Source organism: Lucilia sericata, unplaced genomic scaffold, assembly GCF_015586225.1.
Source record: "Lucilia sericata isolate MDLA Ls3-8-SP2 unplaced genomic scaffold, ASM1558622v1 Contig000084F_arrow, whole genome shotgun sequence".
Classification (NCBI taxonomy): Eukaryota; Metazoa; Arthropoda; class Insecta; order Diptera; family Calliphoridae; genus Lucilia; species Lucilia sericata.
Window position 1 is genome coordinate 7808 of NW_023994117.1, and position 13486 is coordinate 21293.

At 32.9% G+C, this 13486-nt stretch overlaps 1 protein-coding gene and 3 long non-coding RNA genes across 4 annotated transcripts; 2 read left to right on the forward strand and 2 right to left on the reverse strand.

Moving 5' to 3' along the window:
* The first annotated feature begins 943 nt into the window (after nt 1-943).
* On the forward strand, nt 944-2510 carry LOC119599653. Its single transcript, XM_037949527.1, has 3 exons — nt 944-1121; nt 1191-1498; nt 2046-2510. The coding sequence occupies exons 1-3, from the start codon at nt 1061-1063 to the stop codon at nt 2130-2132; spliced, it is 456 nt and encodes a 151-aa protein (XP_037805455.1). The 5' UTR covers nt 944-1060; the 3' UTR covers nt 2133-2510.
* Nucleotides 2511-3851: 1341 nt separating this feature from the next.
* On the reverse strand, nt 3852-4115 carry LOC119599657. Its single transcript, XR_005231087.1, has 2 exons — nt 4038-4115; nt 3852-3981 (listed from the first exon to the last, which is right to left on the reverse strand). It is a non-coding gene; the product is annotated as an uncharacterized LOC119599657 (long non-coding RNA).
* On the forward strand, nt 4073-5639 carry LOC119599655. Its single transcript, XR_005231085.1, has 3 exons — nt 4073-4573; nt 4667-4787; nt 4867-5639. It is a non-coding gene; the product is annotated as an uncharacterized LOC119599655 (long non-coding RNA).
* A 3904-nt stretch (nt 5640-9543) lies between these two features.
* LOC119599656 lies at nt 9544-13040 on the reverse strand. Its single transcript, XR_005231086.1, has 4 exons — nt 13025-13040; nt 12554-12968; nt 12311-12488; nt 9544-9582 (listed from the first exon to the last, which is right to left on the reverse strand). It is a non-coding gene; the product is annotated as an uncharacterized LOC119599656 (long non-coding RNA).
* Between the last annotated feature and the right edge of the window lie 446 nt (nt 13041-13486).

The window sequence follows — 13486 nt, forward strand, 5'->3', positions numbered from 1 at the left end:
AAAGTCGAAAAAAAAAATCGGAAAAACTTGAAAATAATACAAAAAAAGTCAAAAATAGTCGAAAATTTTAGTTTCCACTGACTTGAAAACTACTAGATTTGCCTAAACCTCTTCAAGGTGTTTCCATTGAGCTTACTCGTTTTTGATAATCGAATTTTCGCAAAAATTCTGTCATTTTATTTTAATATTAACACGAAAAATTAATTTTCTTTGAAAATACACATTAAAAATATGTAATTAAGGCAGTAAATGTATAGATTTATTTCATAAATGCCACTAATTAAAAATTTATAATTTTTTTCGAGCACACAAGTAATATGATCTATCATTTTGTGTAGAAGAGTACGGATGGGATCGTTTAAACGCAACATGTAATGAAGCCATCACACATTGAAAGAATATACGGATGCAAAATTTGACAGTTGTATGGTTCTCTTCATATTTTGAAATTATTCAAAAAAGTCGCATTTTTTTTAATTTTAATCAAATTAGTATCATAATGAGCGATATCTCAAAAACTATTAAGCCGATTTCAATCCGGATTTGTATTCAGCATGTCCAAATTAGAAAAACACTTATTTTGCAACAGAAAATTAACCAAAATAATAGAGTTTGAAGCAATTTTTGGATAAGATAGAGAGTTTTGCATTCAGAATTATTCTTTTTATAAGATAGAGAAATTTAAAAATTGCTATAAAATTGCAAAAAAAGTGCCATTTTTGTTTTATTTAATGTCAACTTTCAACATTTTAAAATTTTTATGTTGAAAATTCATAAGAATTTTTAAATTTTTCATAAATTTTAATGCATTTCTAGAATATAATAATTTTAGGGCTTTTGGATTTCATAAAGTACTATTGTAAATGTAACGTAACGTAAAGTAATGACTATTTAACTAATGACTAATTAACTTTAACTTGAAATAAAATACAACACTGTGTTTTGTGGGGAGTGGTTAATTTGTTGTTTGTCAAAATTAGTAAACACTTGTTCGATCTATTGTTTTATTTAATTTTTACTCTATTTTTTTCAATTTTCTAAATAAAATTAACTTTTTAAAATGATGCAGCCATGGAAATTAGCTGTTATAACTATAATAGCAATTTATTATTGTACACAAGGTTTGTAAATTATAAATATGTAACTGAAGAAATCCTCCGACGTGAACCACTCCTCAATTGTAATTGCAGTTAATTTTGTTGCGGGCTTGGAATGTTATGTTTGCTCCAATCAGACGGGTAATGTGGAAAAGTGTTTGAATACGATTAAAACTTGCGAGCCGGGTGAGGATGTCTGTGGCACTGAAATACGTTGGGGCAGTCAGCCATATTTCTCGCAAGGTGCCCTTAAACAGTATTACGTTTCAAAACGTTGCATGACCAAATCCATGTGTCAGGCAAAACGTAGACGTCATATGCCCTATTGTACACACATTTGGTATGAAGATTGGTCGTGTCATGAATGCTGTCAGGGCGATAGATGTAATTATTTTGTAATTGTAAGTATTATTGAATAATATATGTACATCTGTATGGTAGCATTCCATTCCAAACGAATTTCAGCATTTTACTGCTTTGGAATTAGTGTTATACTTTGGAATTAGTATAAATGAAACTTTTAAATTTTAAGGTGGAATTGAATAGAATTATTATTGGAGCAAAGTGGAAGTTTTTACTTCTTGAGTGAATAGGTATAAAATAACTAGTTGCTAATATGCTTGTAAAAGTATAAAGGTTTTTTATATAAAAAACTTGATGTCAGCTAGAGTTAGATGCATTAACTGCTTGTTTGCTAGTCAGACGCTCTAGGCAATTTTAGACAAATTTCATAGATTAGACCGTTTTAAATGATCAACTTTTTTTATAAATTAAAATTTCTAATTTCTTAAAATAAAGTTTCTACAAATTCTACATATTTTTTAAAAGCAAATATTCGAATTGAAAGTTTTACAAAATAGATCAATATCGATGTCAATATATTACTATATGTACCTACATTTAAATACCAATTTAAAATCATTATTATTAAATTTATTCTCTTTGCAGAGCGGTTCTACAAAATTACACACTTCATTTTTAACATCAGTAGCTGTGATAGCATTATCTATGTTCATGGCTATAAAACTGCAATAATTTGATACAGTTTTCAGCAAATAATCATGTAAATCTTAAGCCCTAACAAATTCGAATAGCATTATTATTATAATATTATGCATCTTATTGATTCTTTAATATTTATGCAATTTACTAAGAATCTCTTTCTCAACATTCCATATTGATTTTTTTTACATATTATTGCCTTTTAAAACAATTATTTTTATATGAAATTATAATATAATGACAAAACATTTTAACTACTTCACAAAAAAAAGTGACCTTACTGTATAAAACGAATGTATTCTTTTGTAGGTAGTGTAAGTTTTTTATTTTAATTAACTTAAATTGTTTAATATGTATTTTACAATCCGTCCATTATTATTGTTTATATTTTTTATACACAATAAAATAAACATATCATTAAAAAATTAACCAAAATGTTTTGCGTTTTGTTTAAGATAAAAATCTTTTAATTGTCATGCCACGTATGGTCATGAATATAAAGTGGCAAATAAGTAAGTAATACATGTTTGATAGTGTTTTAAACATTTTCTTAATTGTCGCATTAACTTGTGAAATTTCTATAGAAGCTGTTAAGACATTGAACGTTGATAAAACGTAAGTATTTAAATATATATTTTTTTGTTTTAATAGTTTTTTAGTTTAGTTGTAAAAATATCTACCATGGAACCAGACATTAGAACTGAAAATAATATTTCTGTACAAAACTTTAATAATGAGGAGTATGTAATAAATTTAAGTAATTTCATTTAACTGCTGTTTAATTTTTTATAATTTTATTGCAGACATTTGGAGCAGCAAAGATCACAGCAAATGGAGAGAAGAAAAAGTGTTCCATCTCGCAGAAATTGTTTAAGCGCTACCACTTCCGCTGTTGTTATTTTACTATATAATATGCTAAATACACGTCTGTTAATATAACAACAAAATTGAAAACCGTCGCGTTTATTAAAAAAAGCTGGAAATTATAGTTCGACTAAATAATGGAAACATCGTCAATGGACAAATCAGTAGATTAGTCGATAGAGTGGACTATATATTAATATATAGATTAGATAATATACGGGTTCATATACTAGCCAATAGAGTAGCGGTATAGACTAGCCCATAGACTATAGTTTAGTCCATAGGATAGACCATAGGCAAATCAATGGACTGGTCTATAGACTAGTCCATAGTATTAACATTAAGACAAATGTTTTTTCCATAACCTAGTCAATAGACTGGTTCATATACTATTCTATAAACTAGTTATTAGACAAATCAATAGGCTAGTAAATAGATTGGCCCATAGGATAGTCAATGGACAGGTCCATATGCCAGTTTATAGATTAAGCATTATAGTAGAACAATAACTAGTCCATAGATGAAGTAATATAGTTGTCCATTAACTAGTCAATAGACTGTTACATAGACTAGTCCATAAACATTTAATAGACTAGTCATTACACTAGTCTCGAACTGGTTCATAGATTATGGACTAGACTATTGATTAGTCTAATGTCTGTTTTAGTTCTAGTCTACTGAGGACCAGGCTATTGGCCTGGACTAATCAATTGTTGCGGTGGGACTCTGGGGGTGCCGACTGTAGGGTGTATGTCTAAAAAAAAAATTTTGCGTGGGGGGACCTTAGTGGGACGAGTTTCGAGCACTATCCGGCTTGGCCAGCGACATCGGCGCCTCACCACATGGCCGTGCTCTTAAAGATTTTTACATTATTATTTTTTTTTTTGTCGGAATGGTCTACTTTTCTTATAGTAGTGGGGATTGCCAATCCGCAGTAGACCATTGGCAAACAGGGGGGGAAACCTTGCTCGTGCGACCGCCCGACATACGGATCGCAGTTAAGCCCCGCTGTTTTTACCTGAAAGAAAAGAAAATAATTAAAATTGGAAAAAAATAGTGTGGAACGATACTTACTATACCAATTTTTTTTTGTTTTGTTGTAAAAAATGAAACATATGTTATCCAGTGTTGGTAAACGTTCGTATATGTTTTACTTGTTGCAGACTATTGTGAATGATTGCTACAGTAGGGTACGTAGTAGTAAAACGGATGAATGAATTTATGCGTCCTTTTTGTATTGAAATTTAGTTGTAATGGGGAATTCTAATGGAAATGAAATAGATATATTTAACTAAATAAAATTTTGTTAGAAAGGGATATATGTATCGTTGTTAAAAGGCAGATTTTAGAGGGAAAAAAAAAATAAAGATGGCTTTATTGGAATAGCTAGTTAATATAGGTCAAGCGTAGCCATGTAAATTTTGTACTTGGTAAGATTACAAAGCTTCTGGACGTTGAGAAATAAAGACATAAAAAAGTGCGCGCAATAATAAGTGAAATCAAATCGCTAGTTTTTTATATAAAAAAAAAAATAAAAAAATATACACCATATACATTGGCAAATAAAAGTAAAGATTAAAAATAATACAAAAGGAAATTACATAATAAAGGTAAAGCAACAGTTTGTAAAAAAAAAAAAAAAAAATATATAGAAGAGAAAGTTGTGTGATTTTTCTTACAATATATGTTTTGTGTGTCTATAGGGTAGCAAGAGTTTGAGAATTTCGAGTATTGGACAAGAAATAAAGTTAAAGGTTACTGCAACGACAAGGATAAGGAAATCTAGAAGTGTTCCTGCAAAATAGTATTATAAGCTTGGAGAACGTAAGTTTCATAGTGTATAGGTTATTTTATTAGCGTTACTGGTCAAATGTTTATAAATATTAATCTTTCGACCAAACAGCTTGAGACGGGTTTCTATCTGGAGCAGGACCAGAGTTAACTATTTTCGGAAACCTTACTCTTCCTGGGAAGAATCTCAAAAAGGGTTCTCCAAAAATTTAAATCCTCTCCTAAAACAACAGGTAACCATACTCAATTAAGAAAAATAATAGCCAGAAAGAAAAAGAGTACAATCCGTTCAATACTCGACGCTACGTATTCAATTGTGAAATTTCAATTATTGCACTTGATTTTTAGTATATTTAACTATAGAACAGAAGATATATATCAGAATTTAGGGTTAAGATTACTCCGTATCATTTATTAGTTTTAAGTTTAATTTATTTATAAGATATATTCATATGTGTTTGTGATTAGCGTGCCTCGCAAGAAAAAAAAAAATCGTCAGGTTGTAGGAATATCCATCCCCAAAACAAAACGAAGTATATATTCGAACTTTAGTTTTTTTTTTATTTAATTGTATTTTCCCTCCCGAAATAAAGAGCTCTTTAGAACAGGATCAGGAAGATTAGATATAGTGAACCATATCGATGGTCTGGCAATATTGTGCAAAAAAATAAATAAACGTTTTATTTTGGAAAAGGGTCTTTTCCTGTGGCATGTAGAAACGCCTGATATCATCTATTGTGAATATCGCTAAGAATTAGTGTAATAATACGTTATTTTGTTAGATTTGTGTATAAATATATGTAATTTTTCTTTATTGTTGAAGTTTAATTCTTTTATTCTATTATTATAAGCCCAATTTTTAAGGTAGATAAACATCTTAGGAAACCTATAATAGATAAAATAAATGAAATTATGTTCGTTAAATGATTTGAATTAAAAAAAAAAAAAAAAAAAAGGTATGAAGGCTTAAGTTTATTTGTTTAAGGGGTAGGAAGAGAGAAGGTAAGTGGTGAACAGCGAGCGGTGTTAAGGGGTTGCTTTAGAGGATGAGAGGAGATAGTAACCATGGTTGGGATGGGCGGCTGGAGAAACATCTACCTCCTGTTGTGGTCATGTCTCAATGTAGTGTAATCGTGTTAGTTTCTGTAACGTTAGTGAATTCATCATTAATTGGTACTGCCCTGAGGCTAGGTTGAAGGGAGAGACCACCTCTGAGTGTGTCATGCGAAAAGTTAGTCGGCCAGGATTCAACCTAGTGCTGCCAAAGGTCACGTAACAATATGGCGCCCAATCAAATAGAATAAAGAAGGCGTAAAACGCCAACTTATCATATAATATTGTGTATGAAAACCTACACACAATCTAATAGACCATTAGTGTAAAAGTCCATAGCCCAAAACAATCTTTTAGTTCCAAATCTGATTACTTGTTAAGATCTGTAGCCGTTCTGGATTAGAAATTCGGAAGTCAGTAGTACTGGTCATCTAGGTAAACACTTTCGGAGCTGAAAGAAAGTATCAAATAATAAGTGTGAAACAGATCATAAGAGTTCAAAAAAAAAAAAAAAATACCTTATCGTAACTGATAATGCACTTATTTAGAACATTTTTATATATTTGTAATCCTTAAGTATACTGTTTGCAGCCCAGGGAAACATTTTAATAGCCGCTCTGGAATATAACTAGAGGTCTGAAGTATTAAAATGCTACCAAGAGGGTCAATGACAGATCCGTAGGAATATGTCAGTAGGTAAACGGAGATCTTAAATATTGTTTATTTGTTAGTTTTGAATACGAGACATGAATACAGAAACTCTCTATACAGAGAGAGCCATAAAAAAAAAAAATATATATATATATATAACCGCATGCACCACCACCTATCTTTTACCGCCCCTATATCAAAAATAATATAATAATTTTTTTTAAATTTATAATATAGAGCTTAATCGATAAACGTTAAAGGTTATTAGTTATTTATTTTTGTTCAAGTTTTTTTTATTACAACCAAAAAGGTTTATTTAACATCTATTTAAAATCTTTTTAACAGTATTAATTCTTATGCAGCTCATATTTTGACTTATTTATTTATTTGTTTGTTTATTTATTTATTTATTTGCTTATTTAATTATTTATTTATTTATTTATTTATTTCTTTATTTATTTATTTATTTATTTATTTATTTTTTTATTAGTTTATCTGATTTATTTAAATCGTTTTATTTATTTAATTTCCAAATTGTTTCTTTGCAAATTATATTTTTTTGTGTACGTTTAAGATATATTAAGTTTTAGTATTATTGTTTAAACGAATTGATCGATGTTTTAAAATTTTAACTCTTTTCTAATCTGCTTAACTTGTGTTCCTTTTGATTTGAAAGGAAAGCAAAATAAACGAAATAGCCTTGAGATTTTTAGGGTAATGAGCGTCCAGACTAGGAATCAATCTAAAAACAAAGAACAAAACACTAGTATTGAATCAAATAGGAAGTTATTAAGTGTTCACGGAAATAGGAAGAGAAGTAGGTTACCAGAATTTGATTTGAATCGATCAACAATCCATTCTGATCCAAAACAAAGAAGGGTGTATAAACCGAGAAAACAAGGTATGGCTAATTCCAATGAGAATATCCACATAGGGTCCCAATTCACTGATTTGTCTGCCACGATAATGACCACGGCCCATGGGAATATTTCCACTAGGACGCCTGATTCAGGATTTAGGGCACCCTCAGATGAAGTTAATACCGCGAACGGAAACATAGGTCCAGATGTTATGGAACTAGTTGCGGATGAAGCACTTGTAGTACAGAGGTCCCTGGAGGACAAAGTTAGGAAAATGGTTCAAGACGAGATGACTGAAGTTAGGAAGACAATAGGAGATCTGGCGAAAGCAGTCAATAATTTGGCAAAAACTACGAATGCGGGTACACCAGCTGCAATAGGTAACAATACAGGAAACGGAAACAACGTACCTGGAAATGTAAATAATGAAAACAGAGCAAATCCAAGAAATGAAAACGCATATTTACCTCTTCCAAACCAATTCGTGCCTGAGAATTCAATTCCTCCAATGAATTTTACCACACAACATGATAACAGAATATCATCTAACGGAAATACTTCCTTTGATTTCCGTCAAATTCGAATAGACAAATTGGGAATAGTGTTTGATAATAAGACCATGGGTATAGATGATTTTATCTTCCGGTTAGAACATCTGAAAACCCATTACAACATTCCAGATAGGGAAGTTGTTAGAGATTTTCATCTACTTGTGTCCGGCTCAGTAAAGGACTGGTATTGGTCGTTTATAGGGACTCACGGTTTAACTGACTGGCCTGTCTTACGTCTCGCTTTACTATCCCAATATCAGACTCCGCGATCCAATTTCGAGGTGATGAGAGACTTGGTGGAAAGAAAGCAGCAGAATAATGAAACGATCGATATGTTCTTTCATGAAATGAACAAGTTAAGGTCAAAACTTACTCAACCCATGCCAGAATATGACATGATAAAAATCATGAAACGAAATGTAAATCCATATCTAGCAAGAATCGTTTATCCTTTAGCTGTTTCTTCAGTAGAACAATTACGAATTGAATGTAACGATGCTGATCGCAATTTTCCAAGGAGAGAAATACGTAACATAATACCCCCAGCACGTGTGAGGCAAATAAATGAAGTTTACGATGATGAATATACGACGAGGGATGAAACGGAAATACCAGAAATAAGGGAAGTGGAAGCTTTACGTATAGGCCAGCAAGCTTTCCAACAACAAAAGCAATCCCTAATATGTTGGAATTGTAAAATAGCGGGTCACGTTTACATGGAGTGTCCATCTGAGCAGCGATCGTTGTTCTGTTACAAATGCGGCAAGCCCAACGTCACGACACCGAAATGTCCAGTGTGCCAACAGAAAAACCAGATGAATGGCGTGGGAATGACAGGGGACTCACGTCAAAAGCCGAACCCTGCATCATCAAAAGATTAGATAAAGAAAATAGAAAGGAAAATGGGTTTAATCAGATTAGTAAAACGAATTTAGAAAACAATATACCTCAGATTAGACATTATCTTCCATTCCAAACAAGAAAATTTAATTATGATAGGGTAAGGGACAAGATATTCGGATCCGGCTCCAGTAAGATGGTATCTGAAAGAATTTTAAAAATTAGAAAAGAATTTAAGGAACGTCGTAATTTAAGGAGAAAAATAATAGAAACGATTCATAGGTCAAATAAAAATGTCATAGATCCTAGAATTTTTGTTAATGTAGAAGTAAATGGTTATGAAATGAGAGGATTATTAGATTCAGGAGCATCTGTTAGTATCATTGGGAAAAATTGTAGAGAATTAATAATTAGATTAGGTGTTCTGGTTAATCCAATGTTGACCAGTGTGAAAACTGCTAGTGGTCAACAACTCCGAGTGCTAGGAAAAGCAAAATTATCCATTAAGTACAAAGATCAAGAACATGTTATGTTATTATATCTTTGTCCTGATTTGGAACAAGAATTATATTTAGGTATAGATTTCTGGGAGACATTTGGATTAATACCCGAAATAATCAGAGCAGATGAAATTAATATTGAGCAAGTCCCGCAAGACATTGTAAATAAGGAATTAGAATATAAAATGAAACCGCATACGTTAACTTTAGAACAGCAAGAAGATCTTAATAGGGCAATAGGGATGTTCAAAACCTTTGAGGAAGACGGACTGGGGGTTACTCCGCTCGAAAAACACACCATAAAATTAGTTGAAGGTGCAGTCCCTGTTAAAGATCGCCATTATCCTATTTCGCCTGCAGTGCAGGAAATAACCTACAAAGAAATTGATGCAATGCTTGAATTAAACGTGATAGAAGAAAGTGAAAGCCCATGGAGCAATCGAACAACTGTAGTTCGTAAACCTGGAAAAAACCGATTTTGCCTCGACGCAAGAAAATTAAACAACCTTACCGTAAAAGATGCCTACCCATTGCAAAACATTGATGGAATCTTAAGCCGAATAGACGAAACCTACTATATTAGCAGTGTCGACCTAAAGTATGCCTTTTGGCAGATTGAACTGGATGAGGAAAGTAAGCCATATACCGCCTTTACAGTGCCTGGACGTCCCCTATACCAATTCAGAGTCATGCCATTCGGTCTTTGCAACGCGGCGCAGCGCCTTTGCAGACTGATGGATAAAGTGGTGCCACAACGAATAAAACAAAACGTTTTTATGTATCTTGACGACCTCCTGGTAATTTCAAGTACTTTTGAGGAGCACCTACGATTATTGGAAGAAGTAGCGAAATGCTTAAAGAAAGCTAACCTAACGATTGGATTAAAAAAGTCACAATTTTGTTTTCAAGAACTGAAATACTTAGGATTTATCATCGGAGGAGGGATGCTAAAAACTGATCCGCAGAAAGTTGCTGCTATTAGAGAGATAAAGATTCCTAAAACGACCCGTGAAGTTAGAAGTTTCCTCGGCACTGCCGGTTGGTACCGTCGATTCATAAAAGACTTTGCTACAATCGCTGCACCGCTAACAGATACTTTAAAAAAGTCGAAAAAGTTTAAACTAACTCCTGAGGCAATTGAATCTTTTAATAAATTAAAAAGAGCTTTAACCAGTGCTCCGGTACTAAAACATCCTGATTTCACTAGACGTTTTTACATTCAATGCGACGCTTCGGATTACGGGATAGGTGCTGTGTTGTATCAGTTGAATCCGAACAATGAAGAACATCCCATCGCATTCTACTCCCAGAAGTTTAACTCCTGCCAACGAAAATACAGCGTGACTGAAAAGGAGTGTCTAGCGGCTATCATGGCTATAAAGAAGTTTAGGCCTTATGTGGAGATGATGCCATTTACCGTGATTACGGACCACGCTAGCCTCAAATGGCTAATGACGCTTAAAGATTTGAGTGGGAGACTAGCTCGTTGGTCACTACAACTGCAAGCGTATGATTTTGAAATCCATCATCGAAAAGGCTCAGAGAATATTGTCGCAGATATGCTTTCCAGATCTCCACTAGATAATATGGGTATTATAGAAGAGATTGACAGTGAACTATTGTTAGATTTTGAAACGACCGAGTTTGAAAGTCAAGAATACTTAGATTTAATAGAAAACATAACAGAAAATTCGAACCATCTCCCTGATTTGAAAATTGTAGACGGTAAAGTTTTTAAGAAGACAATATTAGATCCAAATCTCGGTGAACAGTATGAGTGGAAGCTATGGGTTCCGTCTAATTTAACTTCAACAATTATTGACAGAGCTCATAATGATAACTTAGCAGCTCATGGCGGAATAACTAAAACTCTAGAAAGAGTCAAACGCTTCTTTTATTGGCCCAGAATGACAGTGCAGATAAGAGATTACGTAAATTCATGTCAAACTTGCAAAGAAGTTAAAGCGGTAAATCAAAATCTAATGCCTGCAATCGGTGCAGAAGTTCTGACAGACCGACCATTTCAGAAATTATATGTAGATTTTCTCGGAAAGTATCCTAGATCTAAGACCGGAAACTGTTACATCTTTATAGTAGTAGATCATTTGACAAAATTTACATTTCTGAAAGCTATGAAAGAAGCTACCGCGGGTAATGTCGTAAAATTCCTGGTAAACGAAATTTTTCATAAATTTGGAGTACCGGAAATCATACATTCCGATAACGGGGTACAATTTGTGTCGAAAACGTTTCAAGAAATGATTCAAACTTATAAAATTCGTCACATGAAAACAGCCTTTTACAGTCCCCAATCAAACGCTGCTGAAAGAGTAAACCAATCTGTTTTAAATGCCATTAGGGCATACTTACAAGAGGATCATCGTGATTGGGACATGTATTTGTCTGAAATAGAGTGTGCATTGAGAACCTCAGTACATTCCGCAATAGGTGTAACACCATTTTTTGCCCTTTTCGGGTTTCATATGTTCTCAAGCGGCTCGGATTATAAACTAGCGAGAAAGTTAAACTCATTAACAGACCATCAGATAATAGATTTAAAAGTAGACGAAAGGCTTGAACTAATAAGAGAAAAAATTAAAAAAAATATGCACAAGGCATATGAGAAAAGTGCTGAAAGGTATAATAAACGCGCACAACATGCTAAATTTCTACCAGGGCAAGAAGTCTTTAGACGTAATAACATTTTGAGCGATTTTGAAAGAAATAGAAATGCAAAATTTTGCAAAAAGTTCATTAAGTGTAGGGTACTCAAACCCGTGGGCAACAACATGTACGAGCTTGAAAATATGCAAGGAAAATCTATAGGTATTTACCATGCAAAAGATATAAAAAGATAAAAGACGATGACGAAATTAACTAATCTGTGATATAGTTTACTAAGTGCAATATTAGAATTTAAGAAACACATTTCTATGACTATTTATACAAATTTATGTTATATGTTTTTGGTTGTCATTAATGTCATGTAAATGTGTATTCTTTTATTTTCTACATATAAACACTTAGTACCTGATTTTTTTTAACGTTTCGTTCGTAATTATACAAATATTAAACTATTTATTTTACTTGCATGTACTTACCTTAAGATTTCCCATAGTGCAATATAAGATCTAGTCCATTTGACTGTCTAGGTACCTGAAAGTCAAAAAAATTACCACAAAGTAAAATCCTTAAATGAAAATGTATATCCCGACTTATCTGAGAATCCTCCAGTATTATACACTTTCGACAGAAAACCTTATCCGCAATATGAAGTACCTGAAAATATTTAAACAAAATGCATCATGAACTGAACCATAGAATGAACATATTCATATACTTACATAATTTTGCCCGGCTGTGAGACTCCAGGGCGTGGGAGTTCCCCACGTAGGCCATTAATTTCCACGCACACCGTTCTCCTCATGTTCCTCATCTCGAAACCCGGTGTTTTGTTGCGGTGGGACTCTGGGGGTGCCGACTGTAGGGTGTATGTCTAAAAAAAAAATTTTGCGTGGGGGGACCTTAGTGGGACGAGTTTCGAGCACTATCCGGCTTGGCCAGCGACATCGGCGCCTCACCACATGGCCGTGCTCTTAAAGATTTTTACATTATTATTTTTTTTTTGTCGGAATGGTCTACTTTTCTTATAGTAGTGGGGATTGCCAATCCGCAGTAGACCATTGGCAAACAGGGGGGGAAACCTTGCTCGTGCGACCGCCCGACATACGGATCGCAGTTAAGCCCCGCTGTTTTTACCTGAAAGAAAAGAAAATAATTAAAATTGGAAAAAAATAGTGTGGAACGATACTTACTATACCAATTTTTTTTGTTTTGTTGTAAAAAATGAAACATATGTTATCCAGTGTTGGTAAACGTTCGTATATGTTTTACTTGTTGCAGACTATTGTGAATGATTGCTACAGTAGGGTACGTAGTAGTAAAACGGATGAATGAATTTATGCGTCCTTTTTGTATTGAAATTTAGTTGTAATGGGGAATTCTAATGGAAATGAAATAGATATATTTAACTAAATAAAATTTTGTTAGAAAGGGATATATGTATCGTTGTTAAAAGGCAGATTTTAGAGGGAAAAAAAAATAAAGATGGCTTTATTGGAATAGCTAGTTAATATAGGTCAAGCGTAGCCATGTAAATTTTGTACTTGGTAAGATTACAAAGCTTCTGGACGTTGAGAAATAAAGACATAAAAAAGTGCGCGCAATAATAAGTGAAATCAAATCGCTAGTTTTTTATATAAAAAAAAAAATAAAAA

What these genes read in the sequence shown, in the direction of transcription:
- LOC119599653 (XM_037949527.1), top strand. Translation starts at nt 1,061, where the DNA reads ATGATGCAGCCATGGAAATTAGCTGTTATAACTATAATAGCAATTTAT. An exon ending in AATTTATTATTGTACACAAG is followed by an intron (nt 1,122 to 1,190) that starts GTTTGTAAATTA and finishes TTGTAATTGCAG; the next exon opens with TTAATTTTGTTGCGGGCTTG. An exon ending in GATGTAATTATTTTGTAATT is followed by an intron (nt 1,499 to 2,045) that starts GTAAGTATTATT and finishes TTCTCTTTGCAG; the next exon opens with AGCGGTTCTACAAAATTACA.